The 12,830-nt window shown below is 44.5% G+C and overlaps 1 protein-coding gene across 3 annotated transcripts in view; it reads left to right on the top strand.

Annotated features, from left to right (window-relative positions):
• Window positions 1-12,830, top strand: part of LOC112580248 — a 454,297-nt gene that overhangs the window by 319,658 nt on the left and 121,809 nt on the right. For 2 of the 3 annotated variants that reach the window (XM_044931974.2, XM_044931975.2), the window contains exon 5: window positions 9,230-9,324. The exons of the other annotated variant lie outside the window; for it this stretch is intronic. In XM_044931974.2, the coding sequence (XP_044787909.2) occupies window positions 9,230-9,324 (95 nt within the window). The remainder of the gene's footprint in view (window positions 1-9,229; window positions 9,325-12,830) is intronic. 3 annotated transcript variants of the gene reach the window in all.

Genomic DNA, 12,830 nt, shown 5'->3' with positions numbered 1-12,830 from the left:
TTATCATGAGGATGTGATGCAGTAAGTCAGCTCCACAGCCCTCGCCAAGTGCCCTGTCCATTCTTCCACTTGTTAATTCACTGCGAAACCACTTCCAGAGCGTGATTCAGGTGGCTCCTGTCCTTTGAATCAGTGCCTTAAGTTCTCTACCGCATAAGGATCTAACAAGAGGTTTAATAATTAAAAACCTACCAGGCTGAGGTTAAAGATCTCTGGTTCACTTTCACCCACATGCCATCATAACTGTCCAGTTCCGGCCCACGAACAGGAAAGAGGAAGAATTACCTTCCCATGGAGAGGAGGAGCAGGGCCTTGGTCAAAGGGCAGTTCTTGCAATCGGATAGACTGGTTCAGATTCCAGATGGGCTGCTTACTGGCTGCATTTAGAGCAGTGACTTATTTGCCCGCAGTCTGGATTCCACCATTTGTAAAGAGGAACAATAAAAGCTATCTTAGAAGACTCTTGTGAGACCAAACACAATGATGCTTAGATGATGCTTTGCAGCAGTTGGTGAGTAGTGGTTGCATGCAAGACGAGAAGACTCGCATGAACAGATGCTATTGAGGTGGTGGTCTTAGGCCCCCAGTCTGTCTTTTAGTTCTTTCCTTCTCCCCCAGGCTCTGCCCACCTGCACTCTCACCACCCAAGACAGCCTTCTCATGTGTCTGCCATCAAAACTCTTTTAGAAGGGGTATGGATGCACCCCTGGTCCTTCTTCATGGGCTGGACTGGGTGGGCTCCCTCTTCATGTCTCATGCCTCTTTTGGCTCTGTGAGGTCAAAGACTGTTTTCAGGAGAGGAGAATTTTTTAATATTGATTTTTATTCATTTATTTCACTGTGCCAGGTCTTCGTTGTGGCATGCAAGATCTTCAGTCTTTAATGCATCATGTAAACTCTCATTTGTGGCATGCAGAATCTAGTTCCCTGATTACGGATCGAACCCTGGGCCCCCTGCATTGGGAGCGTGGAGTCTTAGCCACTGAACCACCAGAGAAGTCCCATGAGAGGAGAATTAAGCCCCTGAAATCCTTTAAAATTTTATTGAAATATATAGAAAAGTACATATACTGTCAGTATATAGCCTCTCACAGCCTTGTAGAATTAACAGGCTTGTGTCATTAGCATCCAGAATAACAAACAAATCATTGGCAACTCGTTAGAAGCCCCCTTCCTCATTGTCCCTTCTGGTGACCAACCTGCAGGGTGACCTCCATGGGCCTCCTGTGTACTCTATATAAATGGAATCACATGCATGTACTCTTCCATCTGACTTCTTTCACTTGACCGTATATTTGCAAGAACCATCAGGGCTGTCGTGTATGGTTGTCAGTTGTTTATCCTGCTTGCTCTATAACAGCCTGTCGGTTGACACATCCATTCCAGTGGGGATGGGCACTTGTGTTGTTGTTCCCTTTACAATCCAGTAACATCACTCTTTAAGGTGGTCGTGGAGCCTTTGTTCTAAACACCACCTGCCTCATCTGCTTTCTGAGCTCAGGGCAGCCATTGCATTGGGCTCCAGGGCGATGACAAAAGTGTGACTTTTCACACAAACGTTAATTTTGGACCTCAGGTCTCTCCGGTGGCAACCCAGGAAGATGGAGCAGGAATCTCCCAATTGTTCACATGATCAAACCATGGCTGAGAAAGTTTAGACATTTGCCTGAGGCAGCAGATCTAACAAATGCCAAAACCAAGATTCTAATCCGGTTTTTAGCTTCTCTAAATATTCTACTCCTTTCACAAATCATACCATCCCTTTGTAAGATTTGATGAAAGGCTCATCTTAGCTGGGGGTTAAAGAAACATGCTTTTATTCCAAAGTGGTGTCTACTAGAAGTATGACCAGGTCAGTGCTTCCCTGGGCTGACCAGCTTCTTCCCACCTTTAAGATTAAAGCAGTAGAATTCATTGCCCACAGGGAGAATAGGCCAGTAAGTAAAACTCAAACCAGACTACAAGGTGGAAATCTTGATTCCTCCCCTCATTAGCTGTGTGACCTTGGGCTAGTTACTTGCCCTCTCTGTGCTTCTGTTTACCCATCCATAAAACAAGGGTACTAAAAGTTGCTCTCTCACAAAGCTGCAGTGAGGATTAAACAGAAAGTGAATGTGTAGCACTTTGCATAGTGCTGGGCATTGAGTTGAAATATATATATATATATTTTTTTTTTTCACTTCCTATTATAATAAAATACAAGCCCTTTGGCAGGACTGACATTCTAAGAACCAGGTACTGTCATTTCAGCCAGCACTTTGAATCAAAGATCTTCACCAGCTCCTAAATAAACGTTACATAGCTGCTACCACCGCTTCTCTTTTTGGAGATGTCTATTAAAATTATGATTCAATTGTCAGAAACAAAATATTCTTAAGATGTCTTCAACCATACCCTCAAATTATATGACAGTGTCTGGCTTTAATACCCATCTAAATAGTTATACCGCTGACAGGTTTCAGGAGCAGCGTTTGCTCTTCCATTCCTCTCATTAACTTATGTAGCAACATCATAACTCTCTGGAAAGATTAAAAAAAAAAAGATGTTGGCATATTCCATCTGAATTCATTTCAGATAGCGTCTGTGTCAGAGCATTTGCATATGAATGAGATGACTTGACGTTGGATCATTAACATGGGAGCATTGCCGTGACATATTTTAGAGTTCAGGTTCAACAGTTGGAGGCAAGCCCGGCAAGAAAGGTGGGAGACTTAGCCCATTTGAAACTGTGCTGGAATCGCCTGACATGGAATCTCCATCCCAAACGGGCCATGGTCTGGAACCCTGGGTTTGCCTCTTCCCTTTAGGACAGCAAGTCCAACATCCCACCCATCCTCCCCATATCCCCAGTGTTCTTGCCCCATGGAAGGGGTTGCTCTTAGTATTATTTGAGTCATGGTATGTGTAACCTGAAGCAGCACCTGGGTGGATTACCAAAGGAAGAACTGCCTAGGCTGGAGACACCGTGACCTGAGCATGTGCTTTCTTGGAAATACAGTTGGAAATACCATTTATTTTACTGACATTTGAAAAAGTGTTCTGAGTGGGCCCTGCCTTTGCACTACTGTTTGTATCACTCATGAGGCTGGTGCACTATTGGTCTCCCTGGTTTCAGCCTTGAGACTCGGGCTCTCCTTGGATTCTCTGGGCAGTGGGACCACGGTCTTCTGTGTGTGCCTGGCTCATGGGGACTCCAGCCCAGTCTTGCCCCTCACAGACAACTCAGCGCTGTGACATCAGAGGTATCTGGTCATTGATTTTATTATTTTACGACCACACAGAGATCTTGTTTTGGTTTCTTTTTTAAAATTTATTTATTTTTAATTGGGGGATAATTGCTTTACAATATTGTGTTGCTTTCTGCAGTATATCACCATGAATCAGCAATCAGCTGTAGGGATTGCAGGCAAAAGCTGAGCTCACAGAAAGGACAGAGAGAGTTTAGGTTAGAGAGGCTTTTTGAACTGTGGTGTTGGAGAAGACTCTTGGGAGTCCCTTGGACTTCAAGGAGATCAAACCAGTCAATCCTAAAGGAAATCCGTCCTGAATATGCATTGGAAGGACTGATGCTGAAGCTGAAACTCCAATACTTTGGCCACCTGATAATGAAGAACTGACTCATTAGAAAAGACCCTGATGCTGGGAGAGATTGAGGGCAGGAGGAGAAGGGGACGACAGAGGATAAGATGGTTGGATGGCATCGCTGACTCGATGGGCATGAGTTTGAGCAAACTCCGGGAATTGGTAGTGGACAGGGAAGCCTGACGTTCTGCTGTCTATGGGATTGCAACGAGTCAGACATGACTGAGTAACTGAACTGAAGTGCAGGTCACTTAGATTAGGTTGTCTTTTAAACTCACGTTATCACAGAGCCTGATGTGAGTGGTATAGGGGTTCCAGAATCTCTAACAACTCAGGGAGGAGTCATCTGTCATTCCTCATTCTCCAAGAAGTAGGCAGAGCCTCGTGAAGTTTCGGGGACTTGGCCATGGCCACCCAGCTGTTATGTGGGTTTGCAGGAGCCAGAGAGTCTACTTAGCAGTGTCTCCTGCTCTGGCTGGCCGTAGTGCTGCCCTCTGCTTTTCACATTATCCAGTGAACCCTCATGCGGGATTTCCACCCTGACCCAGGAGAACAGTCACCCAGGTGGGCAGTGAGCACTCACTCAGCCTCATTGCTTATAGGGTCTCTGGATCCTTGGGGAGAAGCATCCAGAGGCTGAGATAAGAGACCATAACTGGCCTTGTGTGGTTTGCTGTGTCTCAACCTGAGAGTAAGTTGTACAGAGCAGCGGCCCTCAAGGATGGTCCCAAAACCAGCAGCATCTGGGACCTTGTCAAAATGCAAATTCCCAAGCTCTACCCAGATCTACTGAATCTGAAACTCTGAGCCTGGGGCCTAGCAATCTATATTTCAACAAGCCCTGGAGGTGGTTCTGATTAATGCTAAACAGGACTCCTTCCGGAGCCCGTGTTCTGTCCTTCTCAGCAAACCCTTTGCCACTGCCGGCACAGACTGAGACTAAACAATAACTTCCCAGGGCTGCACAAGAGGGGACCTGGTCTGCGGGTGGGGCCTCCTGATCCCTGGAGCCGGAGAGGCCCCTGAGTATCCGTGGGGGTCGGGCATCCTTCCTGGATGAGATGCTCCTAGAGCGGGAGTGCTCTGTCTTCCAAGAGGCAGACCCAGGTGCCCTGGGTCCCTGCCCACCTGCTCCTGGTTCCTCCCAACAGCACTTCCCCCTCCCGGAAGCCTTGTGACTTGGGAACACTCGTCCAGACCTGCATGCGTGTGATTCTGATCATTAGCACATTGTAGTTGGGATCCTTGCCTTGTAAATCTCTTTGTTCCCTCAAAGTTCAGGGGGAGGGAGGCAGGAAGCCTGGAGGAGCTCTCCTTTCAGCCTGTTCTGCTCAGAGTAGAACAAAGCCAGCCTGTGGGGAAGACGCTTTGATCCCAGACAATGAGAGCGGCTGGACTAAGTGTTTGGAGAGACCAAACAGCTCTGGCACAAAACAGATCAGTTACTTTGCTTTTTCTTTTCTTTCTTCTTTGCTTTTTTTTTTTTTAAGATCTAATTCATGTACTAGAAGTTTAAAAGTAAGTTGTTTTGAAGGGTGGTTTTTCCATAGCTCTCTTAGTCACAGGCTTTAACCTGAAACATCTGTGTGCTGGGTGCCTGAGACAGACTTGAAGGCTGTGCTGCTGCGCTGGGGCTGCCCTGAGGTGAGCCCACCCCCTGCCCTGCCCAAGCGTCCTGCCCTGCCCTCAGGCCACTGAGTGACAGCTGAGACTAGAAGATGCTGGAGCTGGGAGGAACCTTGGGAAAATCTCCTCATTTATCCAACACAGTTGCCAAGACATAGGAAACTCCTGAGTTCGCACCTAAAAGTAATGCCTGTATGGAACACCGCCTGTATGCCAAGCACTAAGTGTGTCCCACATCATTGACTCACTGAACCTCCGTCTTAGCCTCAGGGACCTCCATTTTCTCAGGTGGCTTACGGCAGTTTTAATAGAACTTATGAGATAGGTGGGATTATTGTCCCATATTCCAGACGAGAAAAACGGAGGCACAGAGAGGCTGGTAATGTACCCAACCAAGGTCACCCAGCTGGATACATGGCAGAACCAGGCTGCAAACCCAGGCAGCCTGGCTCCACGCTCTTCACTAGAGGAAAAGGTCTTTTTGGTCATGCAGTCCAGGGCTCTCTGACGGAAGTGATGGAGTGTTGCAGGGAAAATCCAGCTGGTCCTGGGAGCTCTGGAGACTGTATCCTCTGTTACCATTGGTGTTGTTACTGACACATGTAGACTCTGCACAATGTGGCCAGGGCTGAAGGGGTGGACAGAGTGTCATGGGAAAGCGGAAGAGGAAACCTGGAGTGCAGAGCTGCTGGATGGCCACAAAGAGGACAGCAAATAGTCACAGAAGAGGAGATATGGGAGCTGAGTCTCTTTCTCTCCAGCCACATTGGGGAGAGGAAGCAGAGAGGATGTCAGGCAGGGGAAACACCATGTGCAAAAGGCTGGAATTACTCTAGAGGGATTTGAGGAGGCTTTGGGCTTCCCTGGTGGCTCAGACAGTAAAGGTACTGCCTGCAGTGCAGGGCACCTGGTTTCGATCCCTGGGTTTGGGAAGATCCCCTGGAGAAGGGAATGGCTACCCACTTCAATATTCTTGCCTGGAGAATTCTGTGGACAGAGGAGCCTGGAGGGCTAATCCATGGGGTCATAAAGAGTTAGACATGACTGAGCAACTAACACTTCCACTTTTGCCAGCCAGAGTTTCAGCTCATGCTTCTCAGTACCCCCTCATCCTTACAGAATCTTCAAGGTTGCTGGTATGTGAAACTGATGGAGTTAGAATTATGAATGATCAGAGCTGAAAGGGACCTCAGCATACCCTTTGGGTTAATGAGTAAATATATATCCAAATAGCAGAAGCCAGTGATGATGGATTGACCATGTTTGTTCTCACGCTCCCCACAGCCCTTTAACTCTGGGAAACCTGAACTTTAATTGTGTCATGTATGTCCCTTGTTCACCCACAACCCTGATCTCACATCCTTTTGTGCTCATTACCCCTCAGAGCAAGCCCTCTCCTATCCTTGATGCCCAGGTCTCATCCATAATCAAAGTCCAGCTTTAGATGCCACTTCCTCCAGGAAGCATTCCTTGCTTCTCCCAGCTGGGAATAATTCCTTCCTTCTTCTATTTCTCTCATGGCAATGATGGCTTCCACATGATGGAGAGAGAAAAGACCTCTAATATTACTCTCAAACTGACAGTTCAGCACTGTTTGGTCTAATACATTCCTCGGTGTCTGATGAGGCAAGACTGAGACTGGTCTTTAGGCCACAGAAAAGGGCCTAGGTTCAGCCGCACTGTTGAATTCCAAAGGCCTGATACGCCTATGATTTTTCCTTCCTTGCTGCCAAATCAGCTCTGCTTATCGACTGCTATTTTAATGAAACCTCCTGGTACCAGCTCAGGGAGGATATTTTTATTAGATACCATTGGGTGGATTCTCATGTTGAAAGCATTTGGTGTAAAACATGAACGCATCCAGTTCTCAGATATCCTTCCAAATATTTCCTTTGAAATCGGAAAATTACCAAAGAACTTGTGATAAGACGATGAAAAAAGAAATTAAAAAGTGAGGATGACGTGCTTATCTTCCCCTGCCCCACATTCCTGCATGGGTGGGGCTTTGGCAATTTGAAGATGAATTCAGTTAGAAGATTAGATGGGGCCAGACTTGGCTGTGCCCCAGAAAGGCTCAGGAAGGCGATCAATGTTCTGGTCTTCTGTTTTTCCCTGTCTTCCAACAGCCCTTTAGGAGTTGGAGTCAGAGAGAGAGGGTAACAAGTCTGCCTTACATATGGTCAACTCTATTAACATATGATGCCCCTGGCTTTGTGGTACCTAAGTTCTCAGCATCAAGGAGAACACTGTGATCAGTGTTTATGGATCTTCCCTGCCTCTACTGAAAACCTCTTTCCTGATCATTCACTAACCTCTACTGAAAACCTCTTTCCTGATCATCACTCCCCTAACTCTGCATACAGTAGACACAAAGGCTTAACCCTTGGGCTCTGGAATCACCACCTGAATTCAAATACTGGCTTTACCACTTTATAACGGGGCAACCTTGGGCAAAGTTACTTTACCCACATCACTCTGTTGCCTTATCATTAAAATGAGGATAAATGATAGTATTCATCTCCTAGGGTTCTTATAAAAAGAAGACAATTCATTTAATGCATTTAACCATAGCAGGCATATAGTGAACCTGGCATATAGCAGATTTTTTCATCAGAATTCTTCCACAATAATTATACCTTATAACAATCAACTTTTTTGTATGTGTGTGATCTCTCTTTTTTTTTAAATTTTCTTGGATCGTGGTTGATTTAAAATGTTGTATTAGTTTCAGGTGTATAGCAAAGTGATTTATCCCTCCCCCTACACATTTCCCTTTTGATAACCTTAAGTTTGTTTTTGATATCTGTAAGTCTGTTTCTATTTTGTAAATAAATTCATTTGTATAATTTTTAAAAATTAGATTTCACATGAGTGATATCATATGATACTTGTCTTTCTGTGTCTGACTTCACTTAGTATGATCATTTTTGGAAGTGAAAGTGTCCGACTCTTTGTGACCCTATGGACTGCAGTCCACTAGACTCCTCTGTTCATGGGATTCTCCAGGCAAGAATCTAGGAGTGGGTTGCCATTCCCTTCTCCAGTGGATCTTCCTGACTCAGGAATCAAACCTGGGTTTCCCACATTGCAGGCAGATTCTTAACTGTCTGAGCCACTGCACCCATTGATGTTACTATTTTTTTTAAGTTAATTTTTGTTAGAGTGTAGTTAATATACAATGTCGTGTTAGTTTCTGTTGCACAGCAGAATGAATCAGTTATACATATACATATATCCATTGTTGTTTTTTTTCTTTTTATTCTTTCCCCATAGAGGTCATTGCACAGTATTGAGTAGAGTTCCCTGTGCTATACAGTAGGTTCGTATTAGTTATCTATTCCATATGTAGTAGTGGCCTCTATTATCTTGACTTCGAAGAATAGTTTTTGCCTGCCCTTGGGCTTTTCCTGGATATTGGGCCAAGACCTAAGGCCTTCCTTGCAGATGAAACTTATTTTGGGTTGGCAGCTATTCCAGGAGTCCCATGAGTCCTCATTAAGCCCTGGGTCGAGCTCCTGGTCCTGACTGTCATGCCTGTGGCCCTTAGCTGTTTTCTAGCCTCATGTCTTCCCCTTACTCCTGCTCCGGGTATCTTCCTCTCAACCCTGCTTCCTGGCCTCAGTTCCTTGAGATGTGGGGAATGTTGGGAACCTAGTGTCCTGGTCCGCCGCCTGCCAGGCACTCCCAGGCTCCGTGCCCTATTTCCGCCCTCTGTCTGGGCCCTGCTGGCTCTTCTTTGAGCTGCCCCCCATTATTCAGTTCCGGTGTCCCTTTGCCTGCTCTCAGTGCTTTTCTGGGACGTGAGTTCAGGTGGTCCCTGTCTCCACTGACTCCAGACTAAGACCTTGACTTCTGTGATCTGAGGGAGTCCTTCTGATGCAAACCTCCCAGCCAGTGACCCTCAGTATTCCTCTGTCCTCATGGACAGCGACATTTAGAGAGGTGGCCCTGGGCAGAGATGCCAGAAAGTCCCCTTTTTACTGGGATACATAAATAACGGGAAATGTGTTTAATCCTTCAGGCCAACTTTAGTTCCTTAACCATGTGGAATTCTGGAGTCCTGGGCAGATCCAGCATAGACCAGCCGTATCTTTCCTGGCCAGAGGTTAGGATGTGGTGATTGTGTATGCACACGCTTTGTGTGCCTTTTGTATACTCTTTTTTGTAGACCTCCACCACTTGTCTGGAGCCACCGTCGGGTGTATAATAAAAATTCTCTCTCTGTGCTGCTGAGCTGAAGGAATTAGATGCTCCTGTAAGACAAAAGGAACTTCTTGGTACTCCTTCTAGAAAACTAGGATATTATAGCACTGCAACACCGCCTTTAGATGGTAAACAAATACATTCCTGCGAATCTACTGTATACCAAGCTCTAAGACAGTTTCTTTACTGTGTAATCTAGAGTCTTTCTTGATCCCTGAATTCTGGATGAGATAAGCTTAGCCCAAAGCCTTTCTGAAGATTTTTGAGATTGTCAAGGCCTCTTTATCTCATGGCAGAACAAAATGTTTCTTCTTTTATTAGGAACAAACATTCATAAAAGGCAGCTGGGATTGTAAAGCTTGTTTTTGCTTTTTTGTTTTTCCTCCAACACAAATATATTTTTTGTTCTAAATTTTCTTAAAAAGAAAACAAACAACAACAACAGAAAACCCTTAAAGGTAGACATTTTTAAGCCCACTTTACAGGTGAAAAAATTGAGTATGTATTAGGTCTTTTAACTGTTTTCTTCTCTCGCATAGCAAATAGCTGGCAGATTCATTATTCAAATCAAGATCTGTGTGTCTCCAAATCCGTGTACTTTCCACTCATTTAAATGGAGTTGGGCCTTCACATTCAGAGATCAGCTTAATTGTGTAACTGACAGAGGTTTTATAATCTCATCTTTATAACACTGGGTACGGTAGATGAAGTCTGTTTTTCTGGGAAGTATTTTAATTTGTGCAAGTTAACTAGGAGTTTCACCTATGCCGTCTAAATTTTGACCCTGAACTTTTTACATCGCAGAAGTGATGGGACAAATAACGTATCAGTCTATTAAGGCTCTTTGCAAACATAGAATAAATCGGGCCCCAGCATTGAGGGTCTGCAAGAAGCTTTATTGCCTGAAAATAGACGGTCCAGTATCTTAGTTAAAAATTGCTAGGTTCCAGAACTTATTAGGAATCTGCTTGAAATTCTGTACTGTCCCAATTTTATCTTCAGAATTGAATTAATTAGCCAAAAACATTTGCATATGTAATTTGTTTTTTCTTCAGATGCACCATGATAACAAGCTATTCTTTTACATCATTAAGATGGAAACATATTATATTTTCATGCAAAGCAGAATCTGTTATTTTTTAAGTGTCTAATACCCTTGTCGTTAAAATATTCAGAAAATAAGTGTATGTCAGACAGTGGGTGCCCTGAGCCTCTGGAAGTCAGACTTGCAGTTCATGAGGCCATGGATGTTTCATCTGTAACACAAGGAAGTTGTCCCGGACGAAAGACTCAGAGGAGTTACAGCTCCATTAAGGTGCCCACAGAAGGCCAGTTCTTAATTTGAAATAGTGTTAAGCGTAAGAATTGAGGGAAGAAGAGCGGGAAACGGTAACTGGCATCAGCCTTTATGGTGCCATTTCAAACAAAAATTTTATTGTCGATTTCGATTTTGTGACCTTGGAGGCTTGAGAACTCATGGTCATTTTTGAAAATGTATCCAGCTTGATTAACCTCATTGTCTATAAAGCTATAGTCCATGAAACTGCCTCCTCTGATACTTTTCTTAGAGGGAATTATCATGGAAATACATTTTAAAGATGTTATCGATTTTAAAATGACAAGGAGAGGAAGTTTATCCAATTACCAAATATATATTACCACTGTTTGATGAGTACCAGGAAATAGGATTTTATCAGCTATTCCTGGGAAATTGGTGAATTTCTTTCCTGAATTTACAGAGACATGCACCATGGATTTTTATTTTAAACATCAGAAACAAGCTAAGGGATTTTATAAGAAGATACTCTTCAACCGGTCAGTTGTCCTTCTTATATAGCTGTGACTCAATTCAACTTACTGTTTCTCCTCCATGTCAATATAATGAAAAAACAAACAAATAAATAAACAAAAAACATGCCCACTTACTCTTTTTGACTTCTTAACATCCAGAGTAAAGTTACCATATTGCTGAGGGAATTAAAAATTCTGGTGTTTGGAATTGCACGAGATTCAAAGAATGACCCGTGTTGGAAATCTGTCTCTTGTTCTCCTCCAGCCCACGTTGCTGTTACCCTGGGGAGCTTCTGTTCTCAGAGCCTCAGTTTTCTTTCCTATTAAGTAGGAGTAGGACTGAAAGGGCTTCCCAGGTGGCAAAGTGGTAAAGAATCCCCCTGCCAGTGCAGGAGACACAATAGATGTGGGTTTGATTCCTGGGTTGGAAAGATCCCCTGGAGGAGGAAATAGCAAACCCACTTCAGTATTCTTGTCTGGAGAATCTCATGGACAGAGGAGTCTGGCAGGCTATAGTCCCTGGAGTCATGAAGAGTCAGACATTACTGAGTGACTTAGCATGCAGAAATGAGGATCTCTTAAGGATATAATGAAGTTTCTGGTGATCTAATCATGCATAGACGGCATTTACAAATGATGATTCTTATGTTTAACTCGGAGAGGACAGTTGTATAGGTCCTAAAATTCATAAAATATATCAAACTGTCTTTGTCTCTTTTAAGAGGTTTTATGTGATGGTGTAGTTATGTCTTTCCCGATTGTCTCCTGCAGGAAGACTGGGGTTGATTGGTGTAAGTCACCAGGAGATCATCTGGCTTTCCTTGAGCTGCCTGATGCAGAATCAACCAGGATCAGGTTGTCTGTCACTGGACGTGATCAAGAAGGGTCTGGGCATGCCCAGTGGTGGACACTGGAGAGAGATGTCAGGCTGAGATGAAAGTTCAGACCCAGATGACCCATCACGCCATTCTTTGCTGATGTCCTAAAATTCTTTGATTAATCAGACTGTCTACCAGTGTAGAAATCACATCTCAAAGGCCCAGGGTCAGATGTGCCACCCTTCTGATGTCTTATAGACTTGACCTCCATGGAGGGACCTCAGGTGGTCTGTCTTGGGTCCCCTCCTAGCTCTGCCTGGTCCCCACTTTCTCCTGGTCCAAAGAGTCTGCACTCAGAGTTTTTTTTTCCCCCTGTCCATTTCAGTTCCCCTCAAGCCCTCTCTCCTCATGTGTTCTATATGCCCCACCTTCTTTGTCTCTTATCTTCACATTCCTGACTCCCTTCAGGACCAGGAATATCTACCTTTGATTGGCATCTGTTCATTCAAGTTTACTTCACCTCTAAGAAAAGTGAACCCTGAGAAAACTGGGGCACTCCACTGGGGACCAGTTCTGAAAGTTACTTCTTTATCTGCTGGCTTCATTCAAGAAATGCCCCATGGGAAAGAGAGTGGGCTTTGCTTGTAGCCCTGAGTTCAAATCCTGGCTCTACCACTTGCTGACTGTGAACTGTTGCGTAAGTCTCCTTATCCCGCAAAACCGTTTTCCTTTCCATTGTATAAATAGTGGCGTGGAAAACCACATCCAACTCTACCTCTGCCAGGAAATCTTCTCTACTAAAGGAAGGTC

This window comes from Bubalus bubalis, chromosome 18 (genome assembly GCF_019923935.1).
Source record: "Bubalus bubalis isolate 160015118507 breed Murrah chromosome 18, NDDB_SH_1, whole genome shotgun sequence".
NCBI lineage: Eukaryota > Metazoa > Chordata > Mammalia > Artiodactyla > Bovidae > Bubalus > Bubalus bubalis.
The sequence above is the reverse complement of the archived record's forward strand: the minus strand, read 5'-3'. Positions and strand labels throughout refer to the sequence as shown.